At 34.6% G+C, this 18,074-nt stretch overlaps 8 protein-coding genes across 8 annotated transcripts; 3 read left to right on the top strand and 5 right to left on the bottom strand.

The window, feature by feature from the left end:
- Positions 1-71: 71 nt before the first annotated feature.
- On the bottom strand, positions 72-2,703 carry EV154DRAFT_499998 (uncharacterized protein). The gene is made up of 8 exons (XM_051600543.1): positions 2,202-2,703; positions 2,026-2,135; positions 1,718-1,953; positions 1,520-1,662; positions 1,208-1,470; positions 1,019-1,148; positions 563-958; positions 72-501 (listed from the first exon to the last, which is right to left on the bottom strand). Exons 1-8 carry the CDS (start codon positions 2,299-2,301, stop codon positions 140-142), a joined length of 1,740 nt encoding a protein of 579 aa, XP_051460458.1. The 5' UTR covers positions 2,302-2,703; the 3' UTR covers positions 72-139.
- A 1,518-nt stretch (positions 2,704-4,221) lies between these two features.
- On the top strand, positions 4,222-4,853 carry EV154DRAFT_415778 (uncharacterized protein; the record flags this gene model as incomplete). Its single annotated transcript, XM_051595695.1, has 2 exons — positions 4,222-4,516; positions 4,573-4,853. Coding segments are annotated over 2 exons (576 nt in total), but the record flags the coding sequence as incomplete, so codon positions are not given.
- A 979-nt stretch (positions 4,854-5,832) lies between these two features.
- EV154DRAFT_500005 (kinase-like domain-containing protein) lies at positions 5,833-7,774 on the bottom strand. Its single transcript, XM_051600544.1, has 4 exons — positions 7,398-7,774; positions 7,123-7,342; positions 6,658-7,055; positions 5,833-6,588 (listed from the first exon to the last, which is right to left on the bottom strand). Exons 1-4 carry the CDS (start codon positions 7,688-7,690, stop codon positions 5,910-5,912), a joined length of 1,590 nt encoding a protein of 529 aa, XP_051460460.1. The 5' UTR covers positions 7,691-7,774; the 3' UTR covers positions 5,833-5,909.
- Positions 7,775-8,400: 626 nt separating this feature from the next.
- EV154DRAFT_560811 (uncharacterized protein) lies at positions 8,401-9,628 on the bottom strand (the record flags this gene model as incomplete). The annotated part of the gene is made up of 6 exons (XM_051605629.1): positions 8,401-8,483; positions 8,548-8,674; positions 8,725-9,051; positions 9,205-9,334; positions 9,369-9,500; positions 9,612-9,628. 6 exons carry the CDS (start codon positions 9,626-9,628, stop codon positions 8,401-8,403), a joined length of 816 nt encoding a protein of 271 aa, XP_051460461.1.
- Positions 9,629-9,830: 202 nt separating this feature from the next.
- EV154DRAFT_500010 (ubiquitin-related modifier 1) lies at positions 9,831-10,770 on the bottom strand. Its single transcript, XM_051600545.1, has 3 exons — positions 10,603-10,770; positions 10,390-10,554; positions 9,831-10,328 (listed from the first exon to the last, which is right to left on the bottom strand). The coding sequence occupies exons 1-3, from the start codon at positions 10,632-10,634 to the stop codon at positions 10,211-10,213; spliced, it is 315 nt and encodes a 104-aa protein (XP_051460462.1). The 5' UTR covers positions 10,635-10,770; the 3' UTR covers positions 9,831-10,210.
- Positions 10,771-12,515: 1,745 nt separating this feature from the next.
- Positions 12,516-13,654, top strand: EV154DRAFT_500012 (CAP Gly-rich domain-containing protein). Its single transcript, XM_051600546.1, has 2 exons — positions 12,516-13,367; positions 13,424-13,654. The coding sequence occupies exons 1-2, from the start codon at positions 12,566-12,568 to the stop codon at positions 13,525-13,527; spliced, it is 906 nt and encodes a 301-aa protein (XP_051460463.1). The 5' UTR covers positions 12,516-12,565; the 3' UTR covers positions 13,528-13,654.
- EV154DRAFT_500015 (uncharacterized protein) lies at positions 13,655-14,444 on the bottom strand. The gene is made up of 2 exons (XM_051600547.1): positions 14,028-14,444; positions 13,655-13,969 (listed from the first exon to the last, which is right to left on the bottom strand). Exons 1-2 carry the CDS (start codon positions 14,304-14,306, stop codon positions 13,688-13,690), a joined length of 561 nt encoding a protein of 186 aa, XP_051460464.1. The 5' UTR covers positions 14,307-14,444; the 3' UTR covers positions 13,655-13,687.
- Positions 14,445-16,521: 2,077 nt separating this feature from the next.
- On the top strand, positions 16,522-18,062 carry EV154DRAFT_536822 (Spc98 family-domain-containing protein; the record flags this gene model as incomplete). The annotated part of the gene is made up of 3 exons (XM_051604167.1): positions 16,522-17,385; positions 17,441-17,833; positions 17,889-18,062. 3 exons carry the CDS (start codon positions 16,522-16,524, stop codon positions 18,060-18,062), a joined length of 1,431 nt encoding a protein of 476 aa, XP_051460465.1.
- Positions 18,063-18,074: the final 12 nt, after the last annotated feature.

The following is an 18,074-nucleotide window of genomic DNA, read 5'->3' on the forward strand; positions in this document are numbered from 1 at the left end:
AATTGGGTGTGTCTAAATATACAATAATCTATTTATAATAGGTTGATGATGATGTGTAATTGTGTGTGTGTGTGTGTGTGTGTGTGTGTGTGTGTAATTGAGTGTGTATATAGGTGTATAGATTATAGTACACTTTTAGTTATTGAATGGTACATTGGCAGTAAACAGGACCAGAGCTTTCTTGCGGATCCCATTCTCCATGATCGTATTCTCGTTGGTTGCTGTTTTTAGAGTGTGGATATATATTGTTATTGGTATTCTGTGTCAGACTAGTCATGGCAACAGCAGGCATCTTTGGAAGTTTAAAACTAGAATCATCTACGTTTTTACCGAGCGCGCTTACAGCCTGTGAATGATAATCTTCGTCTTCCGCATGTTTACAATGGTCATCGGTTACTGTTGTTGTTGTGGATTGAGCAATATCAATGACGGGATTTTCACGTTTCCTCTCTTCCCAAATGGCTAAATTCGTTTTTATATGATCTACAGGAAAAGACAATTCTACGGGACACATGGGTTAAGGGTCTATTTGAATGCATTTATCTTTTTCATCTATATTTACCTTGCATATAATCACTTATGCTCTGAAATAAACCAAGTGCAACAAATCTCATAAATCCAATTTGAAAATCTTCTAACACGATCTTGGATCGATCATTCATAGGCAATACATTCATTCCTAGTTCACGTTCCAGATCACCCTGTGAGGCAAATTCTTCAATTAATACCTTGGCCCACTCAAATGCTCGATCAAACGGTCTCGCAACGTTACTAATGTCAGCACATTTGATGAGACCACTACAGAATAAGAGTCTTTCTTCTAAGCATTTGGCTGCGTCCCAATCGTTAGGGTCACTTTCTTCTAAACGCAGTTTCTGTTCATTGATCTTAAGCACATAATCACTATGCAATGCCATATCTGTTGCTAAAATAGTTGTTATAACCAGCTTTCGAAATTCTAAAAGAAGAAATAAGTCATGGTTCTCTTTAACCTATATGTCCCATTGCCCTGGCCTACCATTGTATTCGCCAGCCAATACGATGTCGAACTGATGTTTTTTTAGCAATTGGAATAATGTCATAGCATGAAAGCTTTCTAAAACGGAATTGTCGTTATATAATAAAGCGAGAGGAGCCGAAGTATTGATCTAGCATAAGGGGGAGATGTTAATGAATTTGATGAATTTTTTTGAAGAAGGGAGCTTACAAGAAATGCATTGTTCACGCCTGGATGTGCTATATCGTGACCTATAGCTGCAATTAATAAAGCAAATATATCTCTTGGCCTCAATATATGATAGGATTTTGGGTTTGATAGTAATGGTGAGCCATCCGCAAAAGGTAGTAATCCCATTTGACATAGAAAGAAATAAATGCATTGAAGCACATCTATTGCATGAGCGAAATTATGATATGGATTTTCATCGTTGTATATATTTGATAGATCAATCACAAAACTGTATAATTGATCTAGTGAAAATATTAGAGACACATAATGATTTGAGATGCAAATTTTTACCTTCAGTAAAGCGAGTTACTTGGGATAATGAGAATACTTGGGAAATCATAATGACCGCACAGTGAATTAAATCATCATTTGACAAACTTAACGGGCTGAAATCCCATACAGACACTTTTTTTTCCAATCGTTTTCTATTCTCACTATACACATGTTGTTAGTAAATAATAAACTGGATAGGAGGGAATCTCCTTTTACCTGGTCAATGGTTTACAAGTATTAGATGTCAATGGGATACAATTATCCAATAAAGCTTTCGTAAAATTATGTATATCTTTTATATGTAATGCCTTTATTCTATCCGGTTGGGACGATAAAACTGTTGGCGTAGTTGGCGAAATAACCGAGGTCACTGTACTAATGGTACTAGACGAAACTAGATGATCTTGATAAAGGGTCGATTCTGTTAATTTCGAATGCTGCCGATGAAGTGTCTATTGTATAAACCATTTAGTATTTGCCCGTAACTTTTTTTTTGGGGGGGGGGGAGTTCGGTAATTACGCACCAAAAATAAAGTCTTTATAACATCTGGTCTTAACGGTGCCAGCAAGTAATCAGCGGCGCCTGCTTGAATACATTCGAGCATAAAACTAGCATCCTGTTTCGGTGAACAAACTACGAACGAAATTAGACTTGCAGAAAAAAAAAAAAAAAAAAAAGTATACGGAAGGGGATACTTACTAATGACAGGTACTGTATCGGGCATTCGGTCTACTAGCTGAGTGACCAAATCGAGTTGGTCAGTTGTTGAAATTGCTCCGTCTAATTCGAATAATAACATTGTTGAAGATGATGGTAGTAATTTTACATAATTTAGACATGATTCGAGATTTGATTCTTTGTGGACTTTTTTATTTAGGGCAAGGAAAAAATAAAGTAGGAAAAAGAAAAATGGGAAATGAAACAAACAAAAAGCTTAAAATTAATGACTTTGTTTTTATTATAATGACAATAAGATTTTACCATGTCCAAATACACTTTTTAGTAAAGCAATAGTTGTGTCTTCATCATTGTCTGAAATATAAAATGGATTTGTTTGCTTTAATAAAATAATAGTACATGTTTGTGGATCCATTTAAAACGGGAAAAGAAAAAAGTATATAAAATAAAGAGAAAGGGAGTTAGGAATGTGTATAAGAAAAGAGAAAAAAAAAATGAAAAAGTGAAAGAAAGAGGAAAGAAATGCTGTATCACAAAAAATATTTTTGTGTATGAAAGGGCAGTAAAGAAAAGGGGATTCAATCTTGGTGAAACAATAGGCACCCAGACTCCTATCTTTTAATACTAAAATAATGGGTGCCGCAGATTTCCCTGTTGATGATCATTTACATTTTGATTTAGCCAACTGTCCACATTATCAATTTTGAAATCCTGTAATGCCTCAACTATATTGCCAATGTCCGTTTCCATGGTTACACTAGTCTTTCTGGATGATGTTAACCCAAATGCCTCTGGTGTCGATTTAAATCCTGAGTCTGTAGTTTGGATCCCTACAGAACATTGTCTCGTCGCTTTATACAGTGAAAACGGTAAATTTTGTCACTTTGAGAAATTTAAATGTCCGTAACAAATAAATAAATGTCACTTTCCCAAAAAATTAATGGCACTAAGCCGAAAATGATTGTCCCTTGATGTCTAGAAACTTAGTCCTTTTGAAAAAAAAAGAAATGTCATAATAAATTAAATCAAATTGACCTAAACATGATATATATTTTTTGACTTCGTAATGATTAAAATTGAGTTTTGTTATAACATTGAAAGATATATCGTTTAGAAAGATTGGCAGAGTTGTAAAGAATTTCAGCAGGTATGGCATTACATGCCTCAGCAATGCTATCAGACAATTTTTCTTCAGTCAATAGTTTGTAGAGTTTCGATTTTCCTTTTAAGATTACCCAAAACTGTTCAATTGGGTTTAAATCAGGCGAATATGCAGGCAGACACATCAGCTTGTAGCCAACACATTAGATTTTCCTCATCATCCGTTTGTTTCACTGCTTAGAAAAAAAAATCAACCGGTCCATTTCACGGAAATGTCTAGAACTCCGTATTTTTTTTCAAACGTATTTTTTAGAATCAAGCGATGGTCTACATGTCGATTGACATGCCATATCATCTAAACTTCATGGGATGATCGATTTCTGCTTTCTATAAAATCTGCTTCACTGTCATTACAAGTTACTGTTGAAACACACATAGATAATTACCAAGCTCTGACTTGCTTGGGAGGTTTTTTCAAGTGTTTCTATTTTAAGTAAAGGCTCAAACATTATGGATGATAAAATAGACAAATGAAATCATCCTAACATAAGCTTGTTTATCTATAAATAAAGCTGGTTCACACACTTTATTCTTCCCCTTTTCTTTTCCCTTAACATACTTGTCATTTATCTTATGAAAGTAACCGATCACGTAAAAAGGCTTGTTTAGTTGTGACTCTTGTTTCTTTGAAAAGAAGCTAAATTGAAAAAGATATATTGTGATATTGCGGCTGCGGCTAGTCTTTGCTATAGGAGGGCGACCTCCTAGGCAGGGTTCTTGAGTTTTTGGAACTCACGAACCGTGAATAGCTGGGATTGGAAAGAAGAAATTGAAAAAAACCGCGAATAAATTGACAAGAACAAAGATGGAAAGGGAGATATCTTGTTTTGTAAGCCAAAATAATTGCGAGAAACGAAATCTTTGTTAATTACATTAAAATATAGGCAATGTCACGCAAATTATAGATTTTATAAACTATGTATTTCGACCACATGTAGAATTTTCACCAGACTCTCCGTACAAGCTAGATTATGTATATGATAAAGAAATTTTAGTTGTTTGGGCTTTTACAAAAAGATTCGATAAAACTACATCTTTAGCATTTAGCAAATGGTTGAAAAAGCAAAGCATCGATTTTTTATCAGAAGAGACAGAACGTAAATTAGTAAAAGGAGACACAGGCGACGAAAAGATAAGAAGACGCCATTTAAATGTTTTGAATAGCGTATATTATGGTAAAGCTCGTAAAAGGCATCGCAAATAATCAAATAAATTAACTCCAGTTCTGTAGCTGGCCTTGTGAAAAAGATTGTAGATATGATACCAAGATACCATGCTTATATAAACCAATTGAAAAAGGACGGATATCACATTGTCGGTTATTGTAGAAAGTCCAAAACACAAAGTAGCAATCGAGCAATTAAATTGCAAAGAATGGTTGACATATTACGACAAAGGTCGCTCGTTAAAAAAAATTTCGTCTCACCTTCCAGCAGCGTAAAAGAGAGTTTTTATAAACGAGACTTCAATGATCAAGATATTTTATCGGAATTAGATGAAATTAACGGATGATTAGGAAAATCTAATGTGTTGGCTACAAGCTGATGTGTCTGCCTGCATATTCGCCTGATTTAAACCCAATTGAACAGTTTTGGGTAATCTTAAAAGGAAAATCGAAACTCTACAAACTATTGACTGAAGAAAAATTGTCTGATAGCATTGCTGAGGCATGTAATGCCATACCTGCTGAAATTCTTTATAACTCTGCCAATCTTTCTAAACGATACATCATTCAATGTTATAACAAAACTCAATCTTAATCATTACGAAGTCAAAAAATATATATCATGTTTAGGTCAATTTGATTTAATTTATTATGACATTTCTTTTTTTTTCAAAAGGACTAAGTTTCTAGACATCAAGGGACAATTATTTTCGGCTTAGTGCCATTAATTTTTTGGGAAAGTGACATTTATTTTTTTGTTACGGACATTTAAATTTCTCAAAGTGACAACATTTACCGTTCTCACTGTATTCTAAATTCATCCGTAATCTGTAATTCTATCATTCACATGTAAGTATAAATTATTTCCAGTCTATTCACACTACCTCTTGTTTTAATTGATATAATTCAACGTCTTTAGTCATCATATCTTGCAAATGAAACAATCGCAACTTTAAATCAAAATTTTCCTTTTTAAGATCTGTGATCATCTAATAAAAGCTTAGGATCATAAGAATACTTCACTACATTATTTTCTACCTTTTCCACTTGCTTCATAGGCGCAATGGTTGTCGGCTTCGTTTTGACTTGGGCTGGTTTTTCTAGCCGTATACAGCTATTATCATGATTGCCAGGTGGCCTACCTAAATGTGATGTATGAAATCTTTTTATACTGCCACTTGAATATTCTGTGTGACACGAGCGTGATACATCGTTGTTATTTTGTGCCTCTAATAACTGGAACGAAGGAAGGCTTCGTGACCTCAATTTTATTGCATCATTCATAGTTGTGTAATAATTGTACGAGTGAAAAAAGGACAGGAAAAAAAATGTATAAATGTCCCGACTAATTAGATTTTTTTTTTATTTTTTTATTTATTATTTTTACCAAGGAAATTATAATTTCACCACCTTGAATATGGCTGCTGTTGCTGGGAGGAAGACATAGTTGAATTCTGTTGATAACTATCTGTCATAACTCCGTCAGGATTATACGTGAAACCCTTAAATTGTTCCTGCATCGTCTTTGAAATTTGTGAGTCTTCTGCGGTAGTCATGGACTCGACGGGTTGCTCCGATGTAAATTCGTCATCAAAGTTTGTTGTATCATATACATTCTGCACCGAAGGTTTAAATGGCGGCTGTACAGCTTTTACCATCAACTTATTCCAATCGATTGATTTGAAGAAGACATGGTTTTTTATTTCGTCCGTACCTTTATTTCCCAGTCTAGCATTTGGATCACGATTTAAAAGTCCACTCAAAAGGCTAGAGGCAGAATCTGACATGTCATCTGGAAATTTCAGTTCTTGTTGCAATATCTTTCTATACATCTCATTTGTATTCTCATCATAAAACGGGGGTAGTCCGGTTAGCATTTCATATAATAATACACCCAATGTCCACCAGTCTACATTTTTGGTATAGCCCTTTCCTAAAAGTAGTTCTGGTGCTAAATATTCTGGTGTGCCACAAAAAGTGTTTGTCCTTTCAGTTTCGGTCATATTTAATTTACACAATCCAAAATCGCATAGAGCTATATGTCCATTATAATCAATCAAAATATTTTCTGGTTTGAGGTCGCTACAGGATAAAAAGAGAAAAAAATTAGATTGTGTATAAACATTAGTTTTTCCTCTTCCACTTTCTCACCGATAAACCACATTAAATCCATGCAAACACTCCAAGGCGCAAAATAATTCAGCTGCATAAAATCTAGATAATTCTTCGGTAAATCTGCCTTGTATTTGTAGATGATGAAATAACTCGCCTCCGTTAATAAATGCCAGTACCAAATAGAGTTTGTTAGGACTTTGAAAAGCGAACTTTAGTGGAACAATGAATGGGTTTCGAACTTTGGCCAGCACTGTTTTTTCTGCCATCGTATGAGTCACTTCAGACCTTGATATGATTTGTGACTTACGCAACACTTTCATTGCATAAATACGGTTTGTGTCCTTCTTCCGAACCACATAAACTTTTCCAAAACTTCCTTTGCCAATAACTTTTAAAAGATCAAAAGAATCGTTGGAGATGGTCTGTTGACTGAGCTGTATGAATTTGGGTTAGTACGTATTGATCGTGATCAATTTTTTTTTCTTTGTTTATTTATCTCACCTGCGATGGCGTATAGCATAATTGGACATACATGGCCCCTGTTCCGCCAACGATGTTGTATATCTGCTCTAATAAATTGACGGATGAAAAGTTTGGCTGTATCGTGATATTTCCAAGAAAATGGTCATTGGAAGCTCTGGCCAAAACGTTGTTATTGTTCAATTGTGGTGGTTGACGTAAATAAATTGAAATAGAAACTTTAGAATTACGCGATACGTCACTAATAAAGAAAAGTAATATTTAGTATTACAATAAATTATATGGATACCACGTACAAATTAGCTCTGTAATTATAAACTGGACATGATGTGTCGCCGCCAAGTGCGTCGATTAAGACCTCGTTCTTATCAAACTCTAATACAACGTAAGGTAGCCACCAGCTCTGCTTTCTATGAAATGATTCTCTTTTATTACGTTGAAGTACCGGTAAAGGTCCAGTTGTAGAAGGCACCTGTGCACCTTGTGGTAAAGAAATACCTCTTGCTTCACATATGCGAACGAGCAAAACACCGGCTTTGGGCTGTTGATGCTGCTCTTCTATTACCATGCCACCGCTATTGTGATACATATTTTTCGTTGTAATAATAATGAAAGTAAGAAGGAAAAGGAGATGAAATAGAAAGAGGGAGTAATATATATATACTGTACGGCAATAAAGGGGAAAAAGGAAAAAACTCATTATAGGGGCACACACCCATATAAATAATCTGACTTTGATTCCAAATATGGATTACAGTGTTTCCGCCCAACGGACAACTACCCAGGTTTTAAAAACGTAGATATTACAAATTAATACGTACATATACATAATAATAAAGTTATAATTCGTGTGAACCAGTCCCTTAAAGTGCTGAAATATAATAATGAAAATGATGTTTATGAATATATTTCATTGTTGTTTAACAATCTTTTCATGTCTCTACTCTTGTAATCCATTCAAAATTTATCACAATTTGCAAGTTTATGCCTGTGTGATGCACTATTTCTTTTGAGTTAATATTAATTGGATATAATAATTATTTTTTATAAAGTATACACCTTTTGCAAAAAAAAAAGTTAAAGTGTCGCGCTTTTAAAAATCAGTGTCGTACAAAGAGTGTCATGCTTTTTTAAAAATAAGATGTCTGGTATCATTACAGTACTCGCAATACTTAGACGTCAATACAAAATAAAATGAAAATGATAACAAGCTTAAAGCAGCCGCAGCGGTGCACTTAAAAATTCCATTTAATAAATGTCATTTTATAGTCGGACTGTTCTTGTTCCATCTTTCTTTTCTTAGTTTTTTTGATCGACTAAATGCTCATTGTAGGTGTTGCTTTTCAAAATATAATCGTCTCGGAAACACAATGGCTGCATGGCTAAGTCCAATTACAAGGTATAAGACTCGCTAACAAATTTGAAACTATGCTATCTTTAGTGGACTTTGGTAGTTTATTGTAATGTCTCTAACTGTAGTTGTTACTCGAAGTACAGCGACTACCGTAGGATAAACTACAGTAGCAGCTGCGATAGCTACAGTACGGCTTCTATCGTCTTTAACGTCAGGTAGCTGTGCAGTAAAAAAAAAACTATTTTCGATGAATACAATTCTTTGGTTACATAAAAGCCAGGTTCTTTAAGAGTTGTGTTAAGGAAATTAATCCTAAGATCAGATACTTGCAAAGAGTTGACAGAATTCAGTAAAGTACTATCTAACAAGTAGTTTTCGAGAATAACTTTGTTTTCGATTGATATTTTATAACGATCGAGATTAAACTTTGCGTTGCTAGCATCTTCGGCTGCTGTTTCTAGCACGGCGACGTCGTGTTCAGTGTTGTATCTTTGCTTCATTTCATCGTTAATTATTCTTAGATCGATCTTGAAAGCCGCTTCAGATATTGTGTCGTTCATGGTAAGGTTGGATATTAAACTTTCACTAAGGTAATCCTATACCCCCGATGTGTAGCAAATTCAGGCTCATCTTTTGGTGGGTATCGCCCTTCAGAAGAAAAAATAAATTACAAAAAAAAAAACTTACCATTTCAATCGTAGCTCTGACTCTCGAAAATGTCTTTCAGTTATCGGCCCTCAGAATGTTACCACAAAGGCCCATCCAGAACTATCGATGGCTATATCAAACAATCTTGGATTATATCGAATTATTGATAGGACTTGTATGCTGAAAAAGATACAGAAGGCAGTGTCGGCATGTTCTGGGTTGAACACAGGGCTGTGATGTTTTCCGGTTTTTAGCCTCTCTGTACATTTTTATCCAGTTATTATCAAATGCCTTATTTCCTCGGTATGCTTGAAAGATAGGCTTTAAGATAGATCCGATATCACCATATTCAGTGGTGTCGCATGTAGGTGGCCGGTATTGCTTTCTTAATTGAGACCTAAAGATGGAAGTGTTTAGACCTTCGTATCTTTTTTTCAAACGTATTTTTTATATCACTTAAAGCAATCTCGGCCAAGGTCAGAAAGCCTTTATAATCACACTTATTTACAGTGTAATTGCAGCCATTTACAGTCTCTCTATCAACTGGGTGTCTGAAACCTAAGAACCCAAACTAGGAGGTCACCATTTTATAGCAAAGACTAGCCGTAGCCGTAATATCGCAAGAATGGTATTGTATCTTTGAAAAAAGAGCCAACAATTTAATGTTTCTTGAAAAAACAATGGTCATTATATACTAACCTTTTAACTTTATTTATAAAAGAAGTATGTTAAAGGAAAAGAAAAAGAAAAAGTGTGAGAGCAGGTCTTATAAGATGATCTAATCAAAATAGTGTGTGAATGAGTTTTATTTGTAAAGATGATGATTTAATTAAATCATCCATTTAGTGTTTGGGCCTTTACTTAAAATAAAAACATTTGCGTTTTAGTAGTGGTATTTCGGAGAGTAATAACAGTCAGGGACAACAGCCTTTTTGTAAATAGCCACGCTGCCCAAATTAAAATTATCAGTTCATCTCATGAGATTACGTTCTGTTTCTTCTACTTTAATTAGCTATATCCTCAAATTCTACCAGCTTCCAATATCGAAATCTCTTAATTCGTCGTGTACATAATAACAAATTTATTCAAAACACTTCTTTAAACGTTTTATCCACCGTGTAAAGTAGAGATAAAGACAATCTCGTCTTTGTCTTCTAATTCATATTCCAATTCATCACATAACTCCCAATCAGTGTTGTTGATCAAGACAAGAATGCCAGGACGGCTAAATGAGGTGAAAGAAAAGTCAGTAATTTAAACCATTGGCCTTCAATTTAATACATTACACTGTATCCTTTTCAACGAATAAATCCTTCTTTTCGGTCATCATGGTATCGCGAATGTAAAAAATTAAATCTTGGAGGTTTGAAGGGTTTCCTGTCTTTTCGTTCTTGGCAGGGAACTTAATAGTGTGCTTGCTGACGTTTTGGAACAAAAGTTCCATACCCCCACTGTGTAATTTTCAGTAAACATGTACAACAATGCGTTATGAAACTAACCTGAACTCGACATTAATTGTTAATTCAGACATTATGTTTATGGTTATGAGTGAAGGTTTGCAAAAGAATAAAAAAAACTTGCTTGTGGCTGACGGTTTGAATTGAAAGCGCGCTCGGTTTTTTTGATTTCGAGACACTAAAATTAATGCAAACGATAACCAAGTCGGTTTGATAAAATACCGCCAAGCTTGTGAACATTGTTATGCAAATAGCATAGTATAAATAGAGTATCCTTAGAATATTTACTAAGTGACAAATATTACCTGTAAACGATATTTCTTACGGGTTAAGGGTTATTGTCTTCGGTATTGAAATGTAAATGATAGATAATAACTTTTTCCATTTAGGATTTGTTTTGTGGCTGTTTTTAATTTGAAGCGTGTTTGGGTTAGAGTTTTTTTTATATATTGGGCACTTGCATAAGGTGTTTTAGGTACACTTATCACGTCAATGTCAATAATTTTAAAAGTTTATGATCCTTTACTATATATGTTGATTTCACTTGTTAATAATTTTCTTATTTAATAATTTTTTTTTGTTCCTATGACAAATATACAAATCAAAATTGTAAAATTGTAGAGCCCTAACTAATAACATAAATAGGATTGTTCCTCGTCTTTGAAATTATGATATGACTGCTTGCTTGAACATATTTAATATTGTTCGTTCACTCCATGCTGGAAACGGCATTTCCCCAAGATTTCGACGAGGAGAGGCTCCCAAGGACCAACGGAGAAGAGCAAGGACTCAAAATGACCAAGCTAACATTAAAAATGTTCGTCAACGTCGCAACTAGAATTTTTCAGGCCTGTTGTCGCAGGTCAAACATAAATACACTGAAGTGGTAAGCTCAATTTTTTTTTTACGGTCTTTGAACCAATCCTTTTTTTGGAAGATGAACGTATTTTTTTTTTTTTTTTTTTTTTTTTACGTTGTGAACGAATTTTTTCTTACATTTTGATCTAATATTTTCTGAAAATAGTATAGCACCATGTTACATACGATATATTCACCTTTATATTTATAAAGAAATTGTTGAACAATCTTGTCGGAAAAAAGTACGTTTGAAAAAGAAAAAAAAAAAAAAAAACGATTTCGCGCGTTTAATTTAAACCTTAAATTTACGATTTATGCACGGTTGTTGGGCCGATGCAATGTATGAAGAAGTACAATACAACGAAGGGAACAAATTACTTCTATCAACAAACTTTATATTCTCACTGGTACGAAATCTCGTATTTTAAAAAAAAATCTTTTTATAAAGAATAAATCGAAATAAAAAAAAAAGGGCTTTTGACCTGTACCTTTATTTTTGTTTCATCCCTGCTGACTCTATAAGCGTGAATAAATTTCGCGTATAGGTTTTACGCACACGTGGATTAAAACCGAGGTTTTACTGATGCCAATGACAAAAATTTATATATATTTGTATTTTTTTTTTTCGCATTGTCCTTGGTGCTTATAATTTTAAACAGCTATATTATGTGAGATACGACCCATAAAAATCTTTTGATGGGATGTTAAATAACTATTATTAATTAAATTTTTAATATTTGGAATGACCAACGTGAGTTTTATTAATATAAGGTTAAAAGATATAGTTTCAAACTGAAGTTTATAACACATAAAAAACTCAAATTAAATTACCATCATTTGAATTCATGATTTTTACCTTTGAATTTATATCTAACAGTATCAAACCGACCTCCTAACCTGTTCATGTCTATAGTTTATTAAGAAATGGTACCTATCTCGTAGACAACTTCGCGCAGTAATAAATCGAAACGGGTAATGACATTATTAAAACTCCATGTTTTAAAATCGCTCTTGGGGTTTCACATTCTTCTGGGAAAAAAACCCAGCCACCAACGTTATTAAAGTCCAAATAAAATCTTTTTTTTCTTCTTTTTTTCTTTTTTTTTTCTCTTCTCTTTCTTCTAACTTTAATCAATACAATACATATATGTTTAGAAAGGCAAAAAGATTATCACAAAGACTCGGAATTAATAAAGAACGGTGTACAGAAAATAGCACAAATAACAACAAAATTAATGTGACAAATGAAAATCATAAAGACCAACCGATCGCAACACATATCGACAAAGCTTTAATCGATGACAATGACACCGTTAGTACACAAAGTAGCAATGACGATGAATCCCTCAAATTTCCTCTTAAAGAGAGACCAACGCTAGGGAAGTGTCAAACTGAACCAAACCAGAAAAGTGTTTATGGTACACCTGACAACAACCTGACACGACAACTTAGTATGATGGATACTGGTAATCTGGAGTTATTGCTTTCGATGGAGACGCAGGCCAGAATGGACGCTCAAGCTAAAAGAGAACAAGAGCAATTGCAGCAAGCACAAGAAAAAGCACAAGAAAGCACGCTGGCTCCTCGTCCTACTAAAATTAAGTTTGAATTACCTGTGACACCTCCACGTTCTAGATCTCCCGCTAACCCAAGGTTACAATATCCAAGAGCCAGACCGGTTCGATCACTACCAGAAGAGGGTCTAACTGCAAATGCCCTTAGACACCCGTTACCAAATAATAATAGCAACAAATCAAGAAGGGTTAGCTGGCGCCACCTTTTCGGTGATAGAGATGACGAGGACACTAAACCCATCAGTTTACCTATCAATGTCGGATCTAGAGTTCGACTTAAATTGAGACCTTTGCCTACATTTGGTTATGTTAGATTTATTGGTGATGTAGACTTTGATAAAGAAGAAACTATTGGCGTTGAACTTGATCACGGAGGTAAAAATCACACTCCAATTTTATTCTGACCAATAATTAATATCATGTTTTTGTAGTTGGTAACTGCGACGGGAGTATGAAAGGCAAAAGATACTTTACTACTGACGGTAATCGTGGTATCTTTTGCAAGAGACATGATTTAGAGGCAGTGCCAGAATAAAAAGAAAAAAAAATTATGAATTTAGATACCCAAATCACAACCATTAATCATTTTATTTATACATCATTTCACACATTACACTTAATTTCTTTCAATAAAACATGTTAATGATATTTTACACTAAAATATCTTTATTATATGTGTAAAAAAATGCTTATTTTTACAGTATGGTGTAACCGTGTTCTTTTGAATGGGCAGGGGTGTCGGAATCTTCGGACGACGAAGATGAGGATTCAGAACAATAGGATGTATTACTTGTTTCAACTACGACACCAGGGGAAATAATACCCAATTGTTCTCGCATTTGAGAGTTTTCTCCTTGTATAGTCTTAATATATTCGATTGCATAACGTAACACTTTGGCCCTATGGCATTTTTCGCCTCCACTTTTTTCTATACATGATCTAGGCACTAGATCCGATAGTTCGTTCACTAATGTGTTCTAAGGAGAATAAATTATTTTCAGTTGCTTGCCAAGAAATGACGAGTACTATACATACCAAGTTATCTCTCCTTCTTCTTTCGACTCTATTATGCGTTTCTCTCCTTTGTTTAATTCTACTCATGGCTGTGTCGCTATCGATACTCATTTTATTTAAAATATTAACACCGTGAACCACCAGTTTTGTCGGTTGCTTCTCCAGTTGGTTTAATTTTCGTGCCATTGTATCTGGGTTATATATTTTTATTCGTTCTTGTAATGGGTAAGTGGCTCTTCTTTCGGAGATTGTCATTTTGATTGGTTCGCCTGATGGCGCAGCAGTTGTTTGATATGGCATTTCAAAAAATAAAAAAGAACAGAAAAAAGAAAGTAGAAAAAATAAAGAAGAAGATACTGGAGTATTTTATATCTTTTTTGAAGATCCTTATTTATATAGTGGCTGAAAAGAATGAGGGGAAAAACGTGCATTGAAGCGAAATTGCCGCAAAATTACCTCATTTGTTAAATACGAGCTATTTGATTACAGTCACATTTGACATATTTCTTGTACCCCCTTTCCTTCTTGTACACCAACTTGAGGCATATATCATATTAATAGTCTCAAATATTATTATAACTTTTTAGACATAATTGTTATCTACAAACACTATCGTCATGAGATGCGAACATATATCTAAAAAAAAAAAAATATCTCATGTTTCACCGTATTATAATTATTGGCTTTCAGTCGTCGTGGAGACGATGGAACAATCTCAGATATGCATCCCAAATTATAGGATGGCATAATATTCAGCTTGTTGTAAAATTGAGAGGTAAAAGTTATTTTTATTTACGGAATGACCATAAAGAGAGTGGTTGAACCTGGTGGTTATTTTTTAACCCCATTTTGTCTGCATTATTTTAATTACAATCTATGCATCGTTTTTGAAGTAATCAGTCTTATTTTAACATGGTCCACGGTATACCCTATTATTTGGGTTACATCTCCAAGCATTTATAGTTGTTAATTTGCGATAATTATCAAACTTTAAAAATCATTGGTTAAAAAGATCGCATTGCCACAAAATAGTAAAATCTTGTGAGCTTTCAATGAAATTTAAACTTTCTGCCCCTATATAAAGCATGCAGTACATACGTTATCTTTAACATCTGTAAGCATATTAATGTTTGGTTACCTAGTACTGTGCATAAAATGGCGTTCAAATAGCAGTAATATCTACAATGAAACGACAAGGTATAGTATACCAGAGGACCGTGAAATAAACACTGACCAAGATATGATAGTGTGGGAGTTTGCCTATATCGAGATTAATGCCGTATTTAAATAATAACAATGGCACCATGAAGAGGAGATGCTCATATGATCTGTATTTACAGAGACCTTTATGATTTACTATTTAGCTCAGGCAATCACCACCCAGTCAGCTATACCTGACGTAGGGTATTTCATCTATGCTACTTATAGCAGATAATGTATACCAGGCACGGTCGTAAGTGTAGCTACCTTCTATTTAAAATAAAAGTACATATCTTATTTAGCCGTGAACAAGAAAACTTGATACAAGCACGTACAATGAACAATACGGAACCATCCTTTTTGATATTCTCTCCTATAAAAATATCAAATATACTGTTCAACATGGCTGATCAGCAAACAACAAGCAAGGAATTTGAGCGACTGTGGTTAAAACCCCTTCAATTATCAAATAAACTTTCATTTGCTCTTTTTTTTATTATTATTATTATTATCATTTTTGGTTAAAAACATGCTGCACGAATTATTGTTTGTACTAATGGGATACCCTGGGGATGTGTTTGTGCCGTTCCCGTCAGCACAAGATTCGTCCACATTTTCAATTCCTTCGAATTTTCCTTTACTTCACTCAACAGAACGCGAATCTCTAAATAGATTAGGACAATTGGGTTGGCATTATTCCAAAATCAATCGATTCATCACTGGTGTGAAAGAGTCCAGATCCAAAAATAGAGATCAACCTCATGGTGCATACGCACTATCTCTCGTGACATCAATCGAATCAACCATGGTTGAATACAAGCAAGATATTTTAGAAATGGAGAGTCGTATATTGAGCAAGGAGGACGACTTAGGCTCCAACGTGTATCCCCTATCCATGTTAACAGCAAGTTTGAGCCGCTGGGAGTTACTTCTACCAGCCTTGTGGAAATTCCTTCAAATTTTGCAGCAAGATTCAGACAAATATCATGGCTGTAAGCTGTTTGATTTATTGATGGCCCAAGCCAAGACCGGTGTGTTGGAATTTCGAAATGAAATAGAAAAGATGATGACCAAACTATACGATGTTCTATATAGACAACTCACCGCTTGGATGGTATATGGGCAATGGGCAGATCCTGATAGCGAATTCTTTATTATCCCATATAAGGCAGAGAATAACGATAACCCACTAGCTGTTAGAACCGGCTGGAATCGACTTTATATTATTTGTTACGAAAGAATACCTTCGCATCTATCTCATCCACTGGTCGAGTCGATACTATTTGTTGGAAAAGCAATCGCGACAGTGAATGAAATGGGTACGATAATAATTCCAAATGATATGAAGAAAAAGCACTTGCAGCTATTGATCACATTGCATTCCTCCAATAAGCCAGGAAATAGTACATCTTCGCCATGGATCAGATACCCGCAAGAATTAAAAAGGGTTGTAAATGAGGTTAGACGATCCACTGCAGATTGGTTATTTTCACAAGTCTTGGTTGGGGATCATGGATTGCATAGATACCTGGATCAATTTAGACACCTGTTTTTATTGGATTATGGCGATTTTGCAGCCAATTTCATCCAAGAATGCACAGCGTGGCGGAAACGATCATTATTGAATTCATCTTCAAGAAATAAGACTGTAAAGTCAATTACAACAGAAGACACTTCGGCAACATCAAGTAGAAACCCTAGTAAAACGGAATTGCTGTTTAGATACCAAGAATTGAATGCTTTACTGGGAAAAGCGTCGATCGGTACTGATGCAGAAGATAAATTAAATCGATTCAGTTTACTTTTAGTCGATGAGGATGCGGAAATATATCCATTTTCTGATCTGCTGCTAGTAGATGTTCGTATTGTATTATCGTATGATTTGGAATGGCCGATTGATTTATTCTTGGGGGAGTCGGATTTGAAAAACTATAGCAATTTATGGTCGTTTTTAATTAGTTTAAAAAATACTCAAATGTTGCTGAATAACTTGTGGAAAATTCTTCGCGCGGGCAATATCAACTCGCCAGAAGAAGTGTCTGTCTCAAATCGCCGCCATCAAATCAACAAAAAGAACATAGCCCTTTTTGAAGATAATGACGGATATCAGGAAAGGCTAGTTTGGAGACTTAGATCCCTCATGTTGTTTTGGGTTGACACCTTATGGAATCATATTCAGGTATATTGTGTCATTGATATAATATCGTGTATAATATTTATATTTGTTTGTTTAGACACATATTATTGCATCCCATTATCAACAATTAATAGACACAACTACATTATCGAGCTCAGAAGGAATATCAGCGACTGCAGCAAAACGAAGATCATTTCAACCAAAAGCTAAATTGGATTTTGAGGAAATTCAAGAAGCTCACGAATGCTTTTTAAATAATACAATGCGCGGATGTCTATTAACATCACCCAAGTGTGTGGAGACTGTGCACGATATTTTAAAGACCTGCTCAGAATTTTGTGAGCTGATGGAAAGGATATCAGAAGAAGGTGAATGGAGAAAAAGTAAAAGACGTCGAACAGCAGTTAAAACAGCAGCAGAAATTGTTACTCAATGGACTAAATCACCCACCGACTTTCTATGGATGCAAGATGTTAAAGATTTAGAGGAGGTACGGATTTTACGCATGATTTTTTATGTTTTCAATGACTAACGGCCGAACATAGAAATTTTCTGCGTCAACCGAGTTATTCTTTACACTGGCTTCTTCTCAACAGCCCGACATTAAAATGAGCGGAAGGCTTGATGTATTATTAATGCAACTGGACTATAACAAATGGCTCTCGCGCTCACAAACCAAAGCGAAGTTATACCCTGATGTTGTAACCGCCAATACATGAATAAATTGTCTA

The sequence above is a fragment of the Mucor mucedo genome, assembly GCF_025094135.1.
Source record: "Mucor mucedo strain NRRL 3635 chromosome Unknown EV154scaffold_20, whole genome shotgun sequence".
NCBI lineage: Eukaryota > Fungi > Mucoromycota > Mucoromycetes > Mucorales > Mucoraceae > Mucor > Mucor mucedo.